Here is a 22,854-nt window from a genome sequence, read left to right as displayed (position 1 = left end):
AGGTGCCCATGGTGGGTGTGAGAGGAGGTGCCCATGGTGGGTGTGTAAAGGGAGGTGCCCATGGTGGGTGTGAGAGGAGGTGCCCATGGTGGGTGTGAGAGGAGCTGCCCATGGTGGGTGTGAGAGGAGCTGCCCATGGTGGGTGTGTAAAGGGAGGTGCCCACAGTGAGTGTGAGAGGTGCCCACGGTGGGTGTGTAAAGGGAGGTGCCCATGGTGGGTGTGAGAGGAGGTGCCCGTGCGTTCAGAGGGGCCCTGCAGGTACCGGTCAGAGCTCCCCTTGGCAGCTCGAGTCCCCTCCACTTCCCGTGTCCCCTGGGTTCTGGCTCGTTTTCCCTCCCTGCCTCGGAGCCGCGAGTGCCTGGTGCAGGATGCGCCCGGTGCCCTGCGGCAGGCTAGGGGCAGACCGGGCCGCCCAGAGGATTCAGGGGGCCTCAGGCAAAGCAATTTTGGGGCCCCTTCCATAACAAAAGTTGCAATACTATAGAATTCTTGGGGGGGGCCCTGCAGGACCTGGGGCCTGGGGCAAATTGACCCCCTTGCCCCCACCCCCGGGTGGCCCTGGGGCAGACTGGCGTGTGCGTGTATCATCGGGAGGGGGTGTTCCCTGAGGAGCGAGTGGCCTGGGGCTGGGACACCCCGCCAGGAGCCTGACTGGAGAAGGGATTGGCCAGGGCCGGCCGGGGGCACGGCAGTGGTTTGAGACACCAGCCAGCCGGGGCCAAGGGTTGTTTTTGGAACTGGTGGCTGCTTTTTTCGGCTCCTGTCTTGCTTTGCCTTGACCTTCTTCCCTGATGGGAGCTGCAGCCCGGCTGCCGGGGATTAGCGGCTGCTGCCAATTGAGCCGGCAGCCTGGCGGTGCCGGGGGCCAGCGGGGATCCAGGCCTCCCTCCTCTCTTGCAGCTACACTCCCGCAGGGTGCCAGGGACAGACGGACAGGAGGAGCTGTCCAGAGTCTTGGGCCCAGCTTCCCTAGCGCCCCCAGGGTTTGGCCTCGGGATCCCACCCTCCTGCCGCCTTCTGCTGCCCACCTCAAGTTGGATGGGCTGCACAGCGGAGAGCCACCACGGGTGGTACCGTGAGCTCCACTCTCCGTCCTGAGCTGGCAGCTGGTCTGGGCAGTCGCCACCTAGCTCTGGCACTGGGGCACGGTTGGGGCATCAGGTCGTTGCCACTAGGCACCACTGTCCTGGGATGCCCTGAGCCACTGGGGCTTGATGGGGCGAAGGGAGGTTGAAAGTGAAACTGTGAATCTGCAGCAGGGGTGTGGGGGATGGGCTCTCTGGGACTGGGCACAGCTGGGTCAGTGCCAGGGTGAGCCAGGGTGGGGGATCCCTGGCTGTGGGCACAGCTGGGTCAGTGCCAGGGTGAGCCAGGGTGGGGGGTCCCTGGTCTGGGACTAGCTGATCATGCTGTGGGGTCGATTAGGGCAGGTCACTTGGCCTGGGGACCGCAGGATCTGCCCCAGCTCAGACAGGCTCTGTCCGCGTGCAGCCCTGGACTATCCCCACTGGTGTCCCAGATTCCCCATCTCCCCTGCCAGCGAATCCCCAGCCCCCAGCTCTGTGCACAGCGAGATGCAGCCCAGGCTCGCGCTGCTGACGGGACCCTAGTCCTGCCCCTGGGCCTGTGCTGCCCGTGCCAAGCAGAGCGCTGGCTCCCGCCCTGCACCCAACACGACCCTGGGAGGGGATGGGCCGAATGGCTCCCTCTCCATCATCTTGGCGGCTCTGGAACTGAGGCACTTGGCTTGCAGCTAAAAAGACGCTTTTTTAGTCTTGCTGCCCTGGCTCCCTGTTCGATTTTTATTTGTTTTTTTTTCATTGTCCACCCCAGGCACAGTCAGCCGGGGATCTGAGAGCCCAGCTGGGCTTCCCCCTTCACCAGTCATCGCTGGTCAGAAGGGCCTGCAGGTCCCTTCCTGCCCTGGGTGACTCCCTGTAGCCTTCCAATTCTGTGCTTGGAACGACTGGGGCTGGAACCAGGGGCACTGGGGGGCTGCTGTGCCGCGCCCCCCCCCCCCCCCGGAATCAGGGAATATCAGGGTCGGAAGGGACCTCAGGAGGTATCTAGTCCAGCCCCCTGCTCAAAGCAGGACCAACCCCAACTAAATCATCCCAGCCAGGGCTTTGTCAAGCCGGGCCTTAAAAACCTCTAAGGTTGGAGATTCCACCACCTCCCTAGGGAACCCATTCCAGTGCTTTTCCACCCTCCTAGTGAAACAGTGTTTCCTAATATCCAGCCGAGACCTCCCCCACTGCAACTTGAGACCATTGCTCCTTGGTCTGTCATCTGCCACCACTGAGAACAGCCGAGCTCCAACCTCTTTGGAACCCCCTTTCAGGTGGTTGAAGGCTGCTATCAAATCCCCCCTCGCTCTTCTCTTCTGCAGACTAAACAATCCCAGTTCCCTCAGCCTCTCCTCATAAGTCATGTGCTCCAACCCCCTAATCATTTTCATTGCCCTCCACTGGACTCTCTCCAATTTGTCCACATCCCTTCTGTGGTGGGGGGCCCAAAACTGGACACAATGCTCCAGGTGTGGCCTCACTAGTGCCGAATAGAGGAGGAAAATCACTTCCCTCGATCTGCTGGCAGGTAATTATAACAAACACCCGCTTCTTGTGGCCATGGCCGTGGGCAGCAGGATCTGCAGATGACGCCCCAGGAGAAGCGGACTCCAGCCCTTTCTCCCTTTGCTGGGGTAGCTGGGTAGGAATCCAAAGCCAGCAAAGCTGCGTTAGTCACCCAGCCCAGCACACTCCCGGGAGGCGGAGGGTGACAGGAGGAAAGGGCTGGTTTTTACAAACACTCATTTTTCAGAGCAGAACCACAGTCCAAAGAAAAATAATTTTTCACCGGCTTTCCAAATTCTTGGGCAAAACTGCTGCTTCTCACAGTTCTTGTGTTTTCTTAAAAGCCGCGGGGCCAGATCCTGGCCTTCTCTTATGCCGCCGTAACTCTGCTACTCACCGTCGAGCCGCCCCCGCTTTACGCCGGGCCGGTGAGGGAAGGATCTCGCCCCCGAGTGAGTGAGGAGGAGCAGCTCCAGTTGTGGTTAGCAGCCTCCTGCCATGCGATCGAGCGGAGATTCTGCTCTGCAGAGCGACGCAAGGAAAACATTTCCGAAGTGCTGCCAGCGCAGAGCGGGCTTGGCGCACGGGGCTTTTCCTGATGCAATCCCAATTAGCCTTAATCGGAGCCAGATTCAAAGCAGCGAGCACGCCCAAAACGTCCGGGAGGTCTGGCATGAAGAATCCGCTGCCTCTTGGGTTTCAGCTCAGTTCTAAATGGGGGCGGGGGGTGGATTTTTCCTTCCTTCGCGCACACGCAAAGACAGCTGGGAACCTGGCTTGGGTGTTTTTTAATGGCAGGTGGTCCTGCTCCAGTGCTCCTTTTCCCGCTCCGGCGGAAGAGTCCTAGCGGCGCTTCCCCCCGAGCCACAGAATGGGGAAATTGGGGATGGAGGGGACGTGCTTTTCTTGGTTTCGTTCTTGGACGGACTCTCTGGGAAATACTAGCCAAGTGGAAAAAGACCATCAGACCGTGACTCACTCGCTGGAGCGAGGGCTGGCCCAGAAGTGGGGTGAATCTGGGGCGTTCCCTGGATGGGCCTGCTGGTCACACGGCCGCTGGTCTGGGAAAGGGGACACTGGGCCTGGAGCCCTGTGCAGGGCCTGGCACATGGGCTCACAGTCATGCCCAGGCACTGCAGGTGGGCACAGAGATCCAGCCTGGGTGCCTCCGATCACAGTATCTGATTCACCTTGGGCTCAAGAATCCAGTCTGCCAGCTCCTCCTCGCCTGGCACCGGGCACAGGTTTCATCAGAGGCTGGCATACGCCTGGCACGGCCGTGGGGCAAGCTGAGCCTGGGGTGCTGGGCCACCAGGCTGAGAGGGGAGGGGAGGGGAGGGGTTCGTTACTGTGGCTACAGCACATTAGGCAGCACCTCCCCCTCTATTAGCTCCATTACACCTGGAATTGGAGCCTCTAGTCGCTGGTGATCCAACCCCAGCCCCGCAGCCCCGCTCGCCACAGCGCCTGGCAACGCAGGTTCCTGCTGTGCTGGCCGTGGTGTGTGTGTGTGGGGGGGATCCAGACTTTCCTCACCCCCCCAGGCCTAAGTCTGGAGTAAGCTAGGGGGTGACTCCAAAGAAGACAGAGGGTCCCCCAGCCCCATGGTGGGAGCAGGCCCAAAGGGGGGGCAGAGGAGCTCCAGGCTAGGCAGCAAAGGGTCTGAGCTCATAGCAGGCGACCCCACCATGCTGGGGGACATGCCCCGACCCCCGGCAATACCGTCGCTGCCAGGCCAAGCCTGGCCGGGGTCGCCCATTTGTGTCTATTAAACAGAGAGGATGATGAATGTGCAATAATTCGCTTTATCAAACAGCTGCAGCAAAATTTCCGAGGTGGGATCCCCAAGACGCCAGTTCCACCCCCACCCCCACCTCTTCACGCCCCCCAGGGAATAGCCTGGCCCTGCTTGGACGCACACACACTGGGAAGAGAGCTCAGGACTCCAGATCCCTGACTCTCCTCCCACAGCTGGAAACAGAACCCAGGAGTCCTGGCTCCCAGCCTGCTCTGCTCTAAGCACTAGACAACACTCCCCTTGTATCCAGCAGCCAGGAGACCAGTGGTTAGAGTAGTAGGAAGGCAGACTAGGACTCCTGGGTTCTATTCCCAGTTCTGTCAGAGAACCCAGGAGTCTTGTCTCTTAGTCCCCAAGCTCTAACCGCTAGATTCCTCCTCCTTTTCCGTACCTGGGAAGAGAACCCAGGAGTCCTGATGCCCAGCTCCTCCCCCCCATACTAGGCTATGTTCCCATGGGCCCTGCAGAATCCCCCTGTGCACGGTGCTCCACATGGTCCCGCCCGTCTGTCCTGATGGCCCAATCTATCTGGTTGCTCCTGCAGGATGAGTTCCACCCGTTCATCGAGGCGCTGCTCCCCCACGTCCGGGCCTTCGCCTACACCTGGTTCAACCTGCAGGCCCGCAAGCGCAAGTACTTCAAGAAGCACGAGAAGAGGATGACGAAGGACGAGGAGAGGGCGGTGAAGGACGAGCTGCTGAACGAGAAGCCTGAAGTCAAGCAGAAGTGGGCGTCCCGGCTGCTGGCCAAGCTACGCAAGGACATCCGGCCCGAGTTCCGGGAGGACTTTGTGCTCTCCATCACGGGCAAGAAACCCTCATGCTGCGTCCTCTCCAACCCCGACCAGAAGGGCAAGATGCGGCGCATCGACTGCCTGCGCCAGGCCGACAAGGTGTGGCGCTTGGACCTGGTCATGGTGATCCTCTTCAAGGGTATCCCGCTGGAGAGCACGGATGGGGAGCGGCTGGTCAAGGCCGCCCAGTGCACCAACCCCATCCTGTGCGTCCAGCCCCACCACATCAGCGTCTCCGTCAAGGAGCTCGACCTCTACCTGGCCTACTTCGTCCGCGAGAGAGGTAGGTGCCCCCCGCGGATCCCCCAGGGCCGGGTTTGCATTGCACTGCCGCCTGGCATTGTGGGAGAGCACGGGGCTGTGGCCAGAGTCCCTCCCCAGCGGGCAGGAATCCAGGCCCGGGTCTTCCCTGTTTGGGGGACTTTAACCCGCAAAGATAAACCTGGGAACCAACTTGCCCCAAATTCTTTGCCTCAGGGACTGGTGCCCCAGCCACCCAACTCCCTGCCAGCTGCCAGGATCCTCAGCCCCTCCCCACTCCCACCAAATCCCCCCAACCCTGCTCCTTTTCCTGGGCTCTCCCAAAGCGTAAACCTGGGCCCTGATCCTGTTTCTGTAAATGCCAGCCTGAGTGTGCCATCTCTTGCTTGTCTGGAGTGGATCCTGGCTGTTGGATGGTTTTGTCCTTGGTGAGTTGCCAGAGGTGGCTGCATGTCAGTGGTGGGGCGGAGACAGGGCGGTTGTGTGCAGTCGGAATGTGGCATGTGCCTCCCTGCGGGATCTAGGCACCCACCTACCGTCGCGCCATCTCCGGGTGCTCCCCAGCCAACAGCAAGGGCAGGCCCCCTCTGTGGGGTTTGTTCTCCCGAGGGGCCATGTGGCTGCGGGGTGCATTGAAGGGTGGAGTAGGCGGCCTGGCAACGCAGGGGCAGCCTCTACCCAGTGCATCTCGGGGGGGGAGGGGGAGTGCAGCCTGGGTGCCCGGGGGCAGGGATCCCGGCCTCGGCAGGGCTGGATTTGGCTGCAATGAGTGCCCAGAAGGGCAGGTGCTGAGCGGTGCGGGGGTAGCCAGAAGGACTGGGCCCGTGGGCATGGCTGGGAATGTGGGCCAGCAGGTGAAATGCCAGGGGAAAGTCAGCCCAGCACCGCCCAGGCAGTGAGAGCAGAGACAGAGCTGGGGATGAGGAGACAGCGTGCTGTCACGGGCAAGGCTGGCTCCATGCGCAGAGGCACTGATCATAACTGGGAGGTGATGCCCCCACAGGAAGCCCTGCAGGAATATCGGCCTCCATTCTGCCCCGGAGACACTGCAGGGAGCTCCGAAGTCGGGGTCTCCATGTCACAGTTCATGCCATGGTTTCAGGGCTGGCTGCTGATTCAGGGCCCCTGGATTTCCAGCAGAGGCGCCAAGTGCCGAGAAAATACCGGCCTAAAACCATAGGGTGCAATAATCCCCATTGACTGCTGTGGCCAGGATTCCCCAGAGTTCAGTCAGGGGCCCGTGGTGATAAATCCCCTGGAATGAGTCTGGGGTAGAAGCGGCTCTGGACTGGGAGTGACAGGCGGGGCTGGTTCCGGCTGTGGGAGCTCTGCTGAGGCTGCAGAACCAGCTCCTGAGGGAGGGGACGGGGCTGCAGCGCCCACCTGCTTTCCCTGACGGCGAGGGGCTGCCTGGGTTTCCTCGGCTTTAGCACCTAGGATCCAAGGCTGGGTTTCTCCCTGGTCCCTGGCCACGCAGCAGTGGCCTGTGGCTGTGCTGAGGTCGGGAGGATGCTGTTTGTATTTCTGACGGTAGCACCCCCAGGCTCACTACAACTAAGCCCCGGGTCCTCCCGAGTATTTGGGCACCTCACTTCCATTGATTCCAATGGAAAGACCTTTGAGGAGCTGGACCTATGGGATGGCTCTGCCCTGAAAAGCTCCCAATCTAAATAGACAAAACACAGGAGGGGAAACTGAGGGGACAACCGAGGTGTCACGGCAGGTGCATGTCAGAGCTGGGTGTCCTAGGCTAGAGCCTTAGCCACTTGTGTGTCAGAGAAGGTTTAGCTGGCGTGTGAAGCAGGAGATCAGGTCTGTTGCTATCCCTCGCTGGTACCCCGGCTCTCTGACAGACCCTGTCCAGCACAGGACATTTGGGGCCTTGGTCTCGCTGGCTGGCTCTCTGTGATTCCCCCTCCGGACTGTGCCCATTGCTTGTGCGTTCTCCCTTCACCTCTGGGATCCCACTAGAGCCCTCTCCCCGCCCTCAGCACACGCTTAGGCCATGTGCTGATCCCAGAGCCCAGAGCGTGACCCGCCCTGGCCGGCGCGGACGGGGACAGAGCAAGGGACTGTATCGGCGAAAGGGAAGTAGCGTTTGCCCTCCGGCTGCTGCGTGGCTGGGATCTGGGGAGGTTTGCTGCAGTCAAGGCCACCGCTTGATTCCAAGACTTTAATGCACATGCGCTGTAGAAGGAGATTTTTAGCCCCAGCCCTGGGAGCATCTGACCCGTCCGGGATCCCACTCAGAGCCCAGCACAATCCCAGACAGATGAGGGGGGGGGGGTTGGGTGGCACTGGGGATGGGAGCGTGGGACCAGAGCCCGGGAAATGGGGCTGACACTACAGCGGGAATATGGGTGCAGCAAAACGCAGGACTCAGGACCTGGCTGCACCCGGAGAAGTTCAGTGCCTCAGCCTGGGAATGCTCCTTGCAGTGGATTGGTAGATACTGGTTTCCGCCGGAGGCAGAGACCCTGGCCCTTCCGTTCCCAGGCCAGGCTGCTTTCACTCCAGGCGGATGCCACAGGTTCGGGACTAGATGGGCCAGGCCATGCCCCAGGGAGCTCATCTGGAACAAGCCAGGCAGGAGAGGACTTTGCTGCAGGGATCACCTCCACCTGAGATCTCTGCTGGGCTCGGGCAGGCCTCGCCGCGAATCGCCCCTCCCCAGTGAACCGCAGACAGGAGAGCTCCTGCCCCCAGCCCCCACTCCCATCCTCCTGCCCAGGCCCAAGGGCAGATACGGACCCGAGTGGGCATTTCAGTGGCTGCCGTTCCATCAAAGGGGACCTGACAAGGCCATAAATCACGCAAGGAGCAGACCCTACGCTGGGGAAATCGAAGACATTTGAGTTGTTAGGTGTTTTCCCCTCCCCTGCCAGGCTGGTGCTCCTGCAGCCAAGCCAGCTGGTTGGGGATGGCAGGTCGTGGGGATGACGAGGGGTCGGGGCGCCGTCCTGGGAGCAGGACAAACCCTGTTGTTGCTCCCCATCGCGTGCCTGAATACTGGGGAGCTGCCAGGCTCTGGGACCAGGTGTCCATGCCGACTGGATTCTGCTTTTCTCCTGGGTAGGAATCCCCAGGGCTGGTGGGAGCCCCCACTGGGCTGAGATTAATCTTTGGTGGATTCGCTGTGGAGGCTGCTGGACACAGACAGGCCTTGTGGTTCTCTCTGGCTCCCCACCGGGCCTCTCCTGGAAGGGGTCATCCGCCTACTCTGCAACAGCCCAGAGCGGGGTGTGAAGTCAGCCTGCATCGTCATATTCACACGCTGGGCCCGGCTGGGGCAGCCAGTCGAATCTCACACCCAGCCTCTGGAGGGCGCCGCCAGACAACGCGGTGACTGGTATCGAGCATGGCTGCTTCTCTCTGCCAGGGCTGGGAGTGGCTTCGGCATGCCAGGGGGGTGCTGTTCTCCGGAGGCGGGGAGTGGAGAGGTGCTTGGGGAGCCTGTGGGGAATGCAGAGAGAGCAGCTGGGAGGGATGGGACTGCGCCACCCCAATACAACAAACGTGGGTTGCAAATCTCCCCCCCTCCCATGCATCTCTGCCTCCCCAGCACAAACCCTGCTGCAGTGCGGGGGGCACCTCGGGGAGCACCAAAGAGCCCCTCTCCGGAGCAGAAAGAGGAAACCTCTGACTTCACCCTCCTCCCTAGAGATGCAGCAGGGCAGGCCAGGGAAGGCTCAGCTCTGAAGTCTGCTCTGGGGCAGGGCGTTGGGGAGCCCCCTGGGACCTGGCACAAGCCAGCTTAGGCCTGGGGAGAGATGGGCACCAGCATTCTGCTCAGCGCCGCCTCCCTCTGCAGCTCCTGCAGCACCGAGGAGCTGGGAGCGTGAGGGAAACGGGTGGGGAAGGAGCCAGACCAGAATATCTAAAGAACGGGGGGGTCCCTGTGTTTGCAGGGACCCTGAGGTGCTGGGGGGGCCCTTGGCTCGGATCTGCCTTCCGTGACCCTGGTGTCAATCTGGAGTCACCCCAAGCAGGCGGAAGCTGGGCCTGCCAGTGCCCAGCCTCCCGCACACCGAGCTGCCTCAGCCGTGTGGCCTGGCAGGGCGGTGCCCCCGGGGCAGGACCTGAGCAGCCTGCGGGGCGGCTCTGCTTTCCCATGGGTGCTGCAGTAGCACCCAGGGCCCAGGAAGGCTGGATTCGGGCCTGCCAGTGCCCAGCCTCCGCACACCGAGCTGCCCCAGCCGCATGGCCTGGCCAGGGTGGTGCCCCCGGGGCAGGACCTGAGCAGCCCACAGGGCGGCTCTGCTCTCCCATGGGTGCCGCAGTAGCACCCAGGGGCCCAGGCAGGCTGGATTCAGACCTGCCAGCACCCAGCTTCCCGCACACTGAGCTGCCCCAGCCGCGTGGCCTGGCCAAGGGCGGTGCCCCCGGGGCAGGACCTGAGCAGCCCGTGGGGCAGGACCTGAGAAGTCCGTGGGGGCGGCTCTGCTCTCCCATGGGTGCTGCGGTAGCACCCAGGGGCCCTGGCAGGGTGGGGGACCCATCTGGAGAGACCCCGCCCCCCAGAGGAGACGGGGGGGGCTGCTCCGAGCTGGGGGGCACCTCCCCCGCTGCCTCCGACCTTGACCCCAGACGTCTGGGTCCCCAGGCAGCCGGAGGCACGTGACCCGCCCGGCTGGCGGCGCTCAGCTGATAAGGCTCCGGAGCTGTCACTGGCCCCCGCCGCCTCTTAAGGTGGCGCCGCGTCCCCACTTAAGGCAGAACGGGGCCGGCCCGTGTGTGATCGGCGGGGGGCGGCGCCCGAGCGGGGGGACCGGGCTGAGGTGTTCTGCGGTCACAGAGAAACAACGAAGGGTTTGATGGTTGTGATGGAAACCCCTGGATCTCACTGACGCCACGGGGTGTGAATCCAGGGTCACTCTGCTGCCTTACACGGAGTCACTCCAGATTTACACCACTGCAGTTGAGATCTGAAATTGGGCTTTCTGGTCCTGATCCTGCAGGGGGAAATGAACCGGCCTAGCCCCTATGGAACATTTCCATGTAGCCATTATTATCCCCGAATAGTTATTGCTGTAAATTCACACCCTACCTTCATCCGAATTAGCTTTCAGGTGTAGACAAGCTGTTATGCTAGACCAGTGGGAGGGTGCCTGTCATGGAGTCCCCGGGCGACGCTCTGGAACTGCTCCCCACCAAGCCAGGCAGGACTTTGGGGAGCCTCCTCTCCCTCGGAGCAGACTGTCTTTGGGGCAAGAAGCTCACCCGGCTTCACCTCCTGGGTCTCTCCTTGGAGCATCCAGCATCCTCTGCCCCTCCGTGCGCTTCCCACAGCGAGTCCACCCAGTGGGGTCCTGGGGAAGCCACAGGGTCCCGCACCCCCACTTTGCAGTCAGACGTGACTCTCCGCCAGCCAGTAAAACAGAGGTTTATTCGATGACAGGAACAGGGTCTAAAACAGAGCTTGTAGTTACAGCGAACCGGACCCCTCGGCCGGGTCCATTCTGGGGGGCAGTGAGCCAGACCCCCAGGTCTGCACTTCACTCCTCATCCCCAGCCAGCTCCAGACTCAAAACCCCTCCAGCCCCTCCTCCCTGGCCTTTGTCTCTTTCCTGGGTTAGGAGCTCACCTGATCTCTTTGTTCACCTTTAGCCATCCCCTTGCAGGTGGGGAAGGGCTCCAGCTATTTGTTGCCAGGAGACAGAGTGTCAGCCATTTATGCACACTGGAGACTTAAGAAATGCATAGGGGAAACTGAGGCACCCACACAGTATTCAGAGGAAACATTAAGAACAGTCCCACTTCATTCCAGAGGGGAAGCTGAGACAGGAAGTGACTTGCCAATGGACACACAACAGGTCGATGGCAGAGCCAGGAATAGAACCCAGGGGTCTTGGGGCCCAGCCCAGCCTCTGCTCAGTAGGCCTAGCCCCTGGACTGCTCACCTGTGTAAAGTTAAGTGTGTGTGTCTGTGTGTGCGGGATTGGGACCGATCCCCCCTTGTCTCCCTGGGGAGCCAGGTTCCTCTGGCCTCACTGAGCCAGCAGCGCCGGTATCAGGAGAAAGGGGCTCCTGGGTGCTGGGTATGGAAATTATTTATCAGCTCATTAGATCTGTCAAGGGCAGGGATATAACCCCTGCCAGGGAGCCGGGCTGAGCAACCTAGGACAGCAGCTGATCTCTGGGCCCTTATCAGGCGCGGTTCCCCCTTGGACCTCAGAGCACTGCGTCACCAGGATGTGGTGAGCGGAGCCTCAGGACCCGCTCAGAGGTGGAGGGATGTCATTGCCCCCCCTCCACGAGACAGGTGGGGAAAGTGGGGCATGGACCTGTTAAGAGCCTCGTCCAAAGGGTTGGGGGGGCTAAGGCTGAGGCCAGCGTTCTCTTTACGGCTCCACAAAGTCCTCCTGGGGGTGCTGGCTGGGGTCAGTGATGCAGATTTGGGGCCATTTGACCAGGGGCTTCCTAAGATACAGCCCCCCAGACATCTGTGTTCCTGGGCAGCGGCCCCTTCTTCCAAGGCAGCCCCCGTAGAGAGAGAGACCCCATTCTGGGGGGGCTGGGGGTCCTCCACTGTGGTCCGCCCCCTCCCCAAGCAGGATTGTCCCCCTATGTCTTTCCAGGGCTCCAGCATGGGGAACAAAACTGGCCCTTGGAGCCTCTGTGGAGCTGGGGAGGGCAGGCAGGTGACGCAGTCCTGCTGAGCCTTTCACTGCTGTATCAGCCTGCTCCACCAGGCCAGTGTCCCACCTTGTACCACTCTCTCAGCTCACTTAGACTCCTGCTCCCCAGGCCACTGCTCTGTCCACGCCAGGCTGCCACCTCCACACCTAGAGCCACATCCTGAGCCCAGCTCCTGCCTGCCAGCAGCAGCCCCCGCCTCAGGGCCTTCTCCTCTGTAGATCTTAAAGCACTTTACAAACAGGTCATAGTCTTTGTCCCCATTGCACAGATGGGGAAATCAAGGCACAGGGAGAAATGACTTTCCCCAGGTCACACCAGGGATAGAACCCCTGTCTCCTGAGCCCCAGTCCAGGGCTCTAACCACTAGGCCGTGCTGCCTCAGTAAAAGATAACTCCCAACCGTCTCAACCTGTGATGCAGCTGGTCTGTACTTTGCAGGGGGTGAGGGGCGAGAGCCCTTCTAGCTGATGCTGTGAACCCTGAGCTATGGGCACAGCTGTGGGAGGAGCCCTGGGAGGGAGTAGCTCGGGGTCAGGGAGCACTGGCCAGCCCAGGGGCATATTGTCTCCGGCCGCATCTCTGGGATTCATTGAATTTCCTGTAATGCATCATGCTTGGATGAGCCTCCTGCAGTGATGAGTTCCACAGCTCAGCCCAGGCAGGACGGGCTCTGAACTCCTTCCCCTGCCCATTCGCCTGGTGTCCCTGGGTCTGTGCGGGGGGATGGCCCAGCTGTCATGCTCCCCTTGCCTGCCCGGCCCCCCCGCCTGCCGGCACTGCCAGCTCTCAGCTGCTTCGGTTCTGTGGCGTCGGCCCCTCCCCTCTGCCCCATAGCCAGCCTCTCACACACACCCCTCCACCCCATAGCTAGCCTCTCACACGCCCCCTTCCCTCTGCCCCATTGCTAGCCCCTCACATGCCCCCTCCGCTCTGCCCCATAGCCAGCCACTCACACATACCCCTCTGCCCCATAGCCAGCCCCTCACATGACCCCTCCCCTCTGCCCCATAGCCAGCCCCTCACATGCCCCCTTCCCTCTGCTCCATAGCCAGCCGCTCACACACCCCCCTCCGCCCCATACCAGCCCCTCACAGCCCCCCCCTCCCCAGCGCTCCCAGCATGGCAGAGACGGACTCACTCCCCTGGGTTCTCACTCAGGCCTGGCCCCCAGCCTGTCTCTGTCTCACTCGCACTTCCTCGCAGCCCCCTTTCACTCCCACCCACCCCCTAGGCCAGGTGACCCAGGCTGATCCCATCACTGCCCCCAGGCAGTCCCCCCGAAATGTGGCACCCCCAGAGAGCAACCGATGGGGAGAGAATGGGAGTCCAGGCCCCAGCTTCCCGGCCTCCCTCTCCTTGGGGGAGAATTGGGCCCGTGGTTAAGCCGTGCAAGGGCTGGACATTTCGCCCCCACCCCAGCTCCTGCGGCAGCGAAAGGATTAAGGCCGGGTGAGGGCTCGTTAACCTGGTGCCTCCCTGGTCCTCGTTATCAGCCGGGAGCAGCCTGTGGCTCCCCCCTTCCCCCCCGCTGCACCGATAAAGGACTGAGCCCAGCGCTGGGCCTGAGCCTTCTCCACCCCTTCCACCCACCCTGGGATTCTTTGCCCCCCCAGCCCCGCTGCCTTTTCCCAGCCCCCCAGTCCCCATCTCGCTCCCAGCCCCTCCCCCGGCAGTGGCTCTGCCTTATGGGAGGGGGCTGATCTGGCTCCGTCCTTTTGCAGAGTCTGGGGAGGATCCAAGGGGGCTCACTCCACCTTTAGGGACCCACAAGGAGGCTGAATTGGGGATCAGTTCCCTACTGCCCGCCTCCGTGCCCTGCAGTGCCCAGCATGGCCCCAGGGCTGTGGGAAGGTCCCAGTGCCCCAACTCAGACCTACTTCCCCCCACTGTGTTCCCCACACAGCTCCTCTGGCCCCTCCCACCAGGGACCCCCGTGTGCCCATCACACTTTGTTGTCTTGAGCCCTCAGCCTGGCCTCATCCCCTCCCTGCCACGGCCATAGCGCTGGCCTTCGAGGGTCTGGGAGCAGTGACCAGTCCTTGAGGAAGCCCCCGGCGGGCAGGATTGTCCCCATTTTAACAGATGGGAAAACCAAGGCACAGATAGACTCAACCCAGGCCCCATCTCCAGGCGCCCCTGGGGCCTCAGGAAAGTTTGGATCCAGGCTTCACCACATTAATGAGGTGACTTGTCTGAGGTTACAGAGAGTCGACGGCAGAGCCACAGAGGGACCTTTTGGTCCTGTGCCCCATGGCTCCCTGCCCTGACCACTAGACCCCACTGCCCTCCCAGAGCTGGGGAGAGAACCCAGGCATCCGGGCTCCCTGCTCTAAGCCTTTCTGCCCCTGCCCCTGCAGGTGGAGCTGGCAACAGAGGCTGAGGTGCCACCTCCTGCCTTTGCTTTACAGCCGCCGAGGTGGGGAGGGGGATGGGAGGGTCCGTTTCTGTCCCCTGTTACTGGGGAAGGGGGCACGTTCTGCCAGGTGAAGACAGGCCCTTATTGTGTGGGGCAGCCCCCCAGCGGTGCCCAGTGCCCAGCCCTAGCACTGCCCCCCACCCCCTCACGGGGGCTGTTTGCTCGAGGCCAAGGAGAGAGGCAAGAGCCTTGGCCAGAGCTTCAAAGGCCTGGCTGGGCCGCGGCGGGTAGCAGGCAGGACACCAGCCAGGCTGGGCACAGCTACAGCGATCCCTGGCCCCAGCGCCCAGGCACAACCTGCGGAGTCGCCCTCCTTTCCTGGCACAAAATCCTGGGCCCCCAGCTCGCCCAGCGAGGTGTTGGCGAGTGGGGAGCCCCCAGTGAGTCCGAAATCCCCCCAGACACCCACCCCCCCAGCATGGGAACTGCCCTGGCCCGGATAACGTACCGCGGGCAGGGATCCCTGCCCCTAGACAGCTGCAGTTACCCCGGGGGAAGACCCTGGATGCCCCCAGACTGGGGGCGCAGAGAATCCCCCAGGGCACAGCCCACCCATGTTCCCCAGCCCGCTGTGCCCTGGGGGCACTGGCTCAGCCCCCAGTGTGGGGTGATCTGACTGTGCCCTGTCACACAGGGTGAAAGCGCGGGCTCGGGCGGCCAAGGGCCGGTGCCAAGGGGGTAGGGGATGTGCCAAGAGGGTGGGGGAGCCCCATGATGCGCTGCCTCTGAGGGTGGTTGGAAAGGCTGGGCCCTAGCTGCTAACAGGCTGGTCAGCGCCATGCTTGAGGGAGCTCAGCCGGGACCTCCCAGGGGTTCTCACGGGCTCCCTGCTGAGGCGCTGGAGCTTCGGGGTGCTGGGCAGAGCTGCCCAGGGAGGCAGAACCCCCCTTGCCGATGCCAGGCTCAGGGGAGAGCACAGGCCATGCGGGATTAGTCGTGCGAACAATTTGTCCAAGGAGCCATCACTGCCATCAATCAGCAAGGGTGTGTGGGATCCGGGGCTGGGGTGCTGGGGGCTGTCGGTTGGGAGTGAGGGGCACCGGCAGAGCTGTGCGGGAGCCCAGGGCTGGGCTAGGAGGGGGCTGTGGGTCGGGAGTGAGGGGCACTGGCAGAGCTGTGGGGGAAGCCCAGGGCTGGGCTAGGAGGGAGCTGTGGGTCGGGAGTGAGGGGCACTGGCAGGGCTGTGGGGGGAGCCCAGGGCTGGGCTAGGAGGGGGCTGTGGGTCGGGAGTAGAGGGCACTGGCAGAGCTTGTGGGGGAAAGCAGGGTGGGCTAGGAGGGAGCTGTGGGTGGAGTGAGGGGACTGGCGGGTGTGGGGGGAGCCGGCTGGGCTAGGAGCGGGGTGTGGTGGGAGGAGGGCACTGGCAGAGCTGTGGGGGAGCCCAGGGGCTGGGCTAGGAGGGAGGGCTTGGGTCGGGAGTGAGGGGCACTGGCAGAGCTGTGGGGAGCCCAGGGCTGGCTAGGAGGGGCTGGGGTCGGGAGGAGGGCACTGCGCAGACTGTGGGGGGAAGCCGGGCTGGCTAGGAGGGGGCTGTGGGTCGGCTGAGGGGCGCTGGCAGAGCTGTGGGGGAGCCCAGGGCTGGCTAGGAGGGGCTGTGGGTCGGACTAGCGCTGGAGCTGCCTGCTTTCTCCTTTCCCCCTGTGATGCAGGAGGGAGGGGGGTGGACTGACCTGGGAAATTCACCTACTTTTACTGGGACTGTCTGCGTGGGGGAGGGGAGAGCAGGGGGTGACTTTAGGTGAGGGACGGTACCTGAGCCAGGAGGGGGGTGGGACGAGTCCACACCTTTGCCTGGGAAACTGGACAAAGGGAGGGGGAGAGAAATGGGGTGGGGGTTGGTTCAGTTTTGGGCTGGCTGGGAAGAGGCAGGGAACCCCAAGTCTGGGGTCTAAGCTCCTTGCCCCCCAGAGGGACCTGGCTGGGGGGTCCCGGTTGTACCCGCAAGCCCTGCTTGGGACTGTTCCCATTGTCTAACAAACCTTCTGTGTTACTGGCTGCTGAGAGTCGTGGTGAATCGCAGGAAGGGTGGGGTGCAGGGCCCTGAGTCCCCCACACTCCATGACACCCCCCCCCCCCACACACACTGCTTTTTCTCTTTCTCTGCCCCTCTCCCGAAGGCAGAAGCAGCCCTGGAGCCTGGGCAGCAGTTTCCCTCCCTCATCCTCATCCTGAGAGCCCCCCATACCCCTCAGTGCTGTGCTGGCAGGGTGGCCTGGCTGGGGGGCGCTGACTCTGAGCCCAGGGGCTCGCAGGGCTGGGGGCTCGGCAGAGAGCTCCAGCTGATACTGGGCATTGCCCCGCTCCCAGCAACAAGGGACCTGCCCCCCAAAGCCTTCCCTGAGCACAGCTGGCTCCCAGCCACCCCCAGCAGCCTGGGCTGCACCCCCCATCCCAGGGCTGGTGGGTGCTGGGGTCTCAGGGCCCCCCGGCAGAGGCAGCCCAGCCAAGCCGGGCCCCTTCTTGGGGACAAGGTTTTAAGGCCTGTTTAAAAGTGGCTGGAGGTGGAGGCAGCGTGGCCCAGTGGTGAGAGCACAGAGCTGGGAGCCAGACTCTTGGGTTCTGTTCCCTGCCTCTGCTGTGTGGCCTTGGCCAAGCCCCTTCCCCTGTCACTGCCTCAGTTTTCTTAGCTGTGTTGGGGAAGCAGCAGTCATTGCCTCCCCTCCCCCTCAGGCACTGGGTCAGCCCCACTGGCCATACCCAGGGTTTGCACAGTTTCCTCTGCCTCCGCCTCCCCCAACCGAGCCACCCCGTGATGTACCCCTTCCCCGATGAGAACCCCAAAGTGACCGAGAGGGGCCTGGGGCAGGGCCCAGCGGCCTGCAGTTTGTGAGGGGGGGCAGCGCTCCGGGGCCAGGTGATAGTAGGGGGGCTGGGCCCAGCAGTCTGCAGTGTGTGTGGGGGGCAGCGTTCTGGGGCTGGGGAGGTCAAGGGGGGCAGAGCTTTGGGGCTGGGTGACAGTGAGGGGGCTGGGTGGCCTGGGGCTGGGCCCAGCAGTCTGCAGTGTGGGGGAGTGGTGGGGGCAGCGCTCTGGAGCTGGGGAGGTCCGGGGGGCAGAGCTTTGGGGCTGGGTGACATCGGGGGGGCTGGGTGGCCTGGGGCTGGACCCAGCAGTCTGCAGTGGGGGGGAGTGGGGGGGGGCAGCGCTCTGGGGCTGAGGGGGTCATGCATGACAGTCAGCAGCTTGGCAGTGTCCCAGGAATCGATCGCCTGGATCAATTGTGCTGGGGCCTCCAGAGCATCCTGGGCGGATTCCTGCAGAGCCGCGTGTTGCTGACGCCGGCCTTTGGGGCGGACTCCCTCCCGGGGTGGAGGGAGCAGGCACGGGGGGCCAGCTGCAGTAGGGCCGCAGTGTGCGGGAGCAGGATCGGGGTGAGGCGTGGAAGGAAGGGGGCAGCTCTTCCCAGAGTCGGCCAGGCCGGGTGGGGATGCCCGGGGTGGAGTCCTGCCCCCGATCCACCTGGAACCAGGCAGTGAGAAAGAGAAAAGGGGCCTCTGCTCCTTGGGCTGCCCTGGTGCCAGCAGGGCGGATGGGGGGCAGTGAGAGAGTGCCCTGCTCCGTGGTGGTGGAGAACCCCAGTGCTGTGAGCTTCCTGCCAGCAGTGCCCTGCCCTGCGGCCTGGCTGACACACCAGCTGCAGGAGCTAACTTGATTTCACCTGCCCCCATGCTGCCCCAGGCCCTGCCTCCAGGCTGCCACTAGTCTGTTGCAGCGCGGGAGATAGATTCAAGCCCAGGGTTCGTACCGACCCTAATCTTACCGCATCCAAGGGGTCCCGTGGGTGGCAGACCCTGTGTCCTCCCACACACCCGCCTGAGCCTGGCTGCTCCCTGGCAGCCACACGCATGGGTCCGTGTTCTGTGGCCCACTCGCCTTCCCAGCCTCTGCCTGCGCTCAGCCTGGATTCCTGTCACTACAGTCACAGAAACCCCACAGGAATGGGTCTTGCAGCCCGGAGCTCCCCAGCCTTGGGCACCTCCCCCCGTGGGGACTGCCCCAGTGCTGGTGATCAGTCATGTGCCTCCCATCCAATGGCCGGGGCCTGGTGCATGCTGGGCCTTTTGGGCATCACACGGCGGGGGAGGGAGCAGGGGCATCTTCACCCCCCAGAGCAGCACCAGCCTCCATGGGTGCCAATGGTGTCCTGCAGCAAGGGGGCTGCTGGACCCCCCAGGACGCTGCGGGTGAACGGGCAGCATCCTGGGGCCCCAGACAAGCCCCTCCCATGTGGTCCCATCCTCACCAGTGTCTCCTGCAGGGCAGGGGGGGTTCAAGCAGCTCGGACTTGGCTGTCGGCGCTGGCTGCAGGGAGCCAGGCAGTGTGTGTGGGGGGTGAGAACAGCAGCATGCGGGGGTCTGTGGCTGGAACCGGCCGGGGAGCAAAGGGAGAGCGTCGGGAAGGGGCATGTTCAGGGGTCAGGCCCTTCTCCTGCTGTCTCTGGGCCCAGCCCGTGCCGCTCTCTGCCCAGGGATGGCTAACGTGTCGGCTAGTGCAAGCCAGGCCGAGCACTGGGGCGGAGAGCGCCTCGGGTGCACCCACCTGCACAACTAGGCAGCAGGGCCAGGCAATGGCAAAGCCCCGACACAGAGCAGGGGGCGCAGTCTCCCAGGCCGAGCTCCCCTACAATAACAGAGCAGGGGGCGCGGTCCCCCAGGCCGAGATCCCCTACAATAACGGAGCAGGGGGCATGGTCCCCCAGGCCGAGCTCCCCTACAATAACAGAGCAGGGGGCGCGGTCCCCCAGGCCGAGATCCCCTACAATAACGGAGCAGGGGGCGCGGTCCCCCAGGCTGAGCTCCCCTGCAATAACGGAGCAGGGGGCGTGGTCCCCCAGGCCGAGCTCCCCTACAATAACGGAGCAGGGGGCGCGGTCCCTCCCCAGACCGAGCTCCCCTACAATAACAGAGCAGGGGGCACGGTCCCCCCCCAGGCCGAGGTCCCCTACAATAACAGAGCAGGGGGCGCGGTCCCCCAGGCCGAGCTCCGCTACAATAACGGAGCAGGGGGCACGGTCCCCCCCCAGACCGAGCTCCCCTACAATAACGGAGCAGGGAGTGCGATCCCCCCCAGGCCGAGCTCCCCTACAATAACAGAGCAGGGGGCACGATCCCCCCCCAGGCCGAGCTTCCCTACAATAACGGAGCAGGGGGCGCGGTCTCCCCCCGAGGCCAAGCTCCCCTACAATAACAGAGCAGGGGGCACGGTCCCCCAGGCCGAGCTCCCCTACAATAACGGAGCAGGGGGCACGGTCCCCCCCCAGGCCGAGCTCCCCTACAATAACGGAGCAGGGAGTGCGATCCCTCAGGCCGAGCTCCCCTACAATAACAGATCAGGGGACGCCATCACCCCCAGGCCAAGCTCCCCTACAATAACGGAGCAGGGAGTGCGATCCCCCCCCAGGCCGAGCTCCCCTACAATAATGGAGCAGGGAGTGCGATCCCCCCCCAGGCCGAGCTCCCCTACAATAATGGAGCAGGGGGCGCGGTCCCCCCCCAGGCCGAGCTCCCCTACAATAACAGAGCAGGGGGCGCCATCACCCCCAGGCCGAGCTCCCCTACAATAACGGAGCAGGGGGCGCGGTCCCCCCCCCAGCTGAGCTCCCCTACAATAACGGATTAGGAGGTGCGGTCCCCTCGGCCGAACTACCCTGAGTGGGCTCAGCCTGGCCAAGCAGCCCTGCTGTAGCCAAGCAAGTGGGGTGGGGAGGGAGAACGAAGCCCCTCCCCCAAAGAAAGGGCACCCCGGGGGGCTGATTGACAGTGGTGAACGCCCCTGGGAGAAAGTCCGGAACTGGATTCTGTAGCCCCCCTGGAACGGACTCTGCCTACAGCTCCTGCAGGGGGTAGAACCTGCAGCAGGTTCTTGTGCTCCCCTGCGGATGGGAGGAGAAAACCCAGAGTGGAGTTTGGTCCGCCAGTGAAATGGATCCAACCCCGTCGAGGAGGCAAACGTGGGCTGGATTTCTGGACACTGGGGAATGGACTCTTCCCATGGCGAGGCTTGAACCCTGCAAGCCGGCTCCCGTTAGCTGGCCCTGCTGCAGGCCCCAATTCAGCAGAGCACTCAGGCACTGGAGTCAGCGTGGGCACAAATCCATCCCACTTCAGCCCCGTCCTTAGATGCAGGCCCCACCTGACGTGCTGAGCTCAGTGGGGAGCATGTGCTGCCGGCGATGCACCCGCGGAAGTGCCTTGCTGAATGGGGGCCTTTCGGGGCGCAGACAGACAGGGCGATGCAGGAGCCACTGGGCTGGCGAAGGAGGCTACTCTCTGTCCTCTCCCCTTTGGGGGAGGGGATTCCCCAGGCTTGCTCTGTGGCTGAGTCCTGCTGCGAAGATGCAGCGCAATGAAGAGGGAGGAAAAGTCCCTTTTCTCACTGTTGCGAGGTGCTGCGTATGCACTGAGGGAGGAGGCCAGTCGCTGCCCCAACGAGCTCAGGCCCAAATCCCCAAAGGTGTTTCAGCTCCTACCAGTCATTGAATTTGAGGCTCTGGGTGTAAAGTCTAAGTGGCCCAAGGGATGCAGAGAGGGGAAGTGGCTCAGCAAAGGTCATGTAGCGCTGCTGTGCGCTAACCACTGGGACAGGCTGCCTTGCTTGCTAAGTGTGCTGCAAGCTTTCTCATTGATGATGAGAGAGGGTGTTGTGTGTGACGCCCCCTTTCCCATCTCCCTCCAGCTCCTCACAAAGAGATCCCTCCCCTGGCATCACCCCAGATGGGAAAGGAGGGACAAGGGGGAGGGAATGCCTTCGGAAGCCAAGCCATCTGAATTCCTCCCCAGCTTGGCAGCTGGTTCTCTGCACTCCCCAGCCCCAACGTAAGCCTGGAGAAAAGCGAGGCAGATGGCACCAATCTGCTGGGTACCGTGTGCCAAGCCTCTTGTCCTGAGCTTGCCTTGTGTCTCAGAGGGCCACCGTGCCAAATGTCTGTGCCGTCCTCCCATCCGGAAAGAAAACATCTCCCCATATGCCCACAGTGCACGGTGCAGCCGCAAATATTTATCACAGCGCTTGCAAGGAAACTGACAAGATTCATAATATTTTGAATATGCCTTTTGCAGAAATATGCATGCACGCTCACCTGCACGCTCACCCGCACACTCACCCATGCACACTCACACCTATGCACAGGAGGATATGACGATGCCCATATTTAGTCACACACAGACAAACACAGGTACATACACAGATATTCACACACCCACTTACGCACATAGAGACACATATTAATACATGCACATGTACACACACATCCTTGTGCACTCACAAGCACGTGCACACACGTATTTACACATGCACCTGTGCACATACACATATAAATGCACTTATATTCACACACACACATACCCAGACAAGTCACTGTTAGATAGAGTTAAGTTTCAAGTACATCAGGGTGAAGGACCCGCCAGAGGCAGGCTGTAATTAGCCCCAAGCCCCGGATTACAAACCGAGGAAATGCAGAGCTAAGCTTCCATGGAAAAGCAGCCCTGCCGCACTCAGGGCGGGAGCCGCATGGCTGAGGCACCCTGGCCATTGTAGAGCTGCCCAGGAGTGATGCAGTTCAGTCCTCACGCCATTAAATCAGTTATTATTTAGTTGCATCTGATTTCTAAAGATCTATTGAGGTGAGGTGGGGGCTTCACATTTTTCCCCCCTTTCTTAGAGCTTGTCCTGGACTCAGAATAAATGAGTCAAAAATAAATTGTTCCCCCCACTAGGAAATCATCTTTGCAAATAAAGTGTGAATTGCCAAGCTCCGGGGCAGGCTGAGTCGGGGGGTTGGGGGCGGAATGTCTTTGGGATGAATTGGTTTGGGACGACTGTTATTTGCAGAAAGTGCTTGACCGACTGTATGCGTGCGTCTCTCGGCAGGTCCATGGAGACACAGCCAGTCTATCTCTAGAGGGTATGCAGAAGGAAAGGAGACTATTTTTCCTGTGTGGGAAAGGGGCATTTCCCACAGGATCGTTGGCAGAAATGCATATCGGATGAGCTTGGCGCACGGGGCACGTGCAGGCTTAAACTAGTGTCAGGGCGGATTCTCTGTGACTTGAGGTCTTTAAATGAAGATTTGATGATGTTAGTGACTCAGCCAGGGGTTCTGGGTCTATTACAGGGGTGGGCAGGTGAGGCTTTGTGGCCTGCAATGTGCAGGAGGTCGGACGAGATGATCATGATGGGCCCTTCTGGCCTTGAGGTCTAGGAGTCTCGGATTAAAAGCCCGTTGCATGTAGAGACGTGAGGATGGTAGGAGACGTCTTTGTCTGTCTGGACCGCTCAGGAGTGAAATCCTGCCCCCAGTTTTGCTGTTGAGGTCAATGTGACCAAGATATCACTCATGCGGCTAGCCGCAGCCCCTGTCCAGCGTGCCCACGCT

The 22,854-nt window shown here is 62.3% G+C and overlaps 1 protein-coding gene across 6 annotated transcripts in view; it reads left to right on the top strand.

The window, feature by feature from the left end:
* NFIC (nuclear factor I C) overlaps positions 1 to 22,854 on the top strand; it is a 148,330-nt gene that overhangs the window by 42,415 nt on the left and 83,061 nt on the right. For all 6 annotated transcript variants that reach the window (XM_075070838.1, XM_075070836.1, XM_075070840.1 and 3 more), the window contains one exon: positions 4,917 to 5,448. In XM_075070838.1, the coding sequence (XP_074926939.1) occupies positions 4,917 to 5,448 (532 nt within the window). The remainder of the gene's footprint in view (positions 1 to 4,916; positions 5,449 to 22,854) is intronic.

This window comes from Chelonoidis abingdonii, chromosome 11 (genome assembly GCF_003597395.2).
Source record: "Chelonoidis abingdonii isolate Lonesome George chromosome 11, CheloAbing_2.0, whole genome shotgun sequence".
In the NCBI taxonomy this organism is placed as follows: Eukaryota; Metazoa; Chordata; order Testudines; family Testudinidae; genus Chelonoidis; species Chelonoidis abingdonii.
The sequence above is the reverse complement of the archived record's forward strand: the minus strand, read 5'-3'. Positions and strand labels throughout refer to the sequence as shown.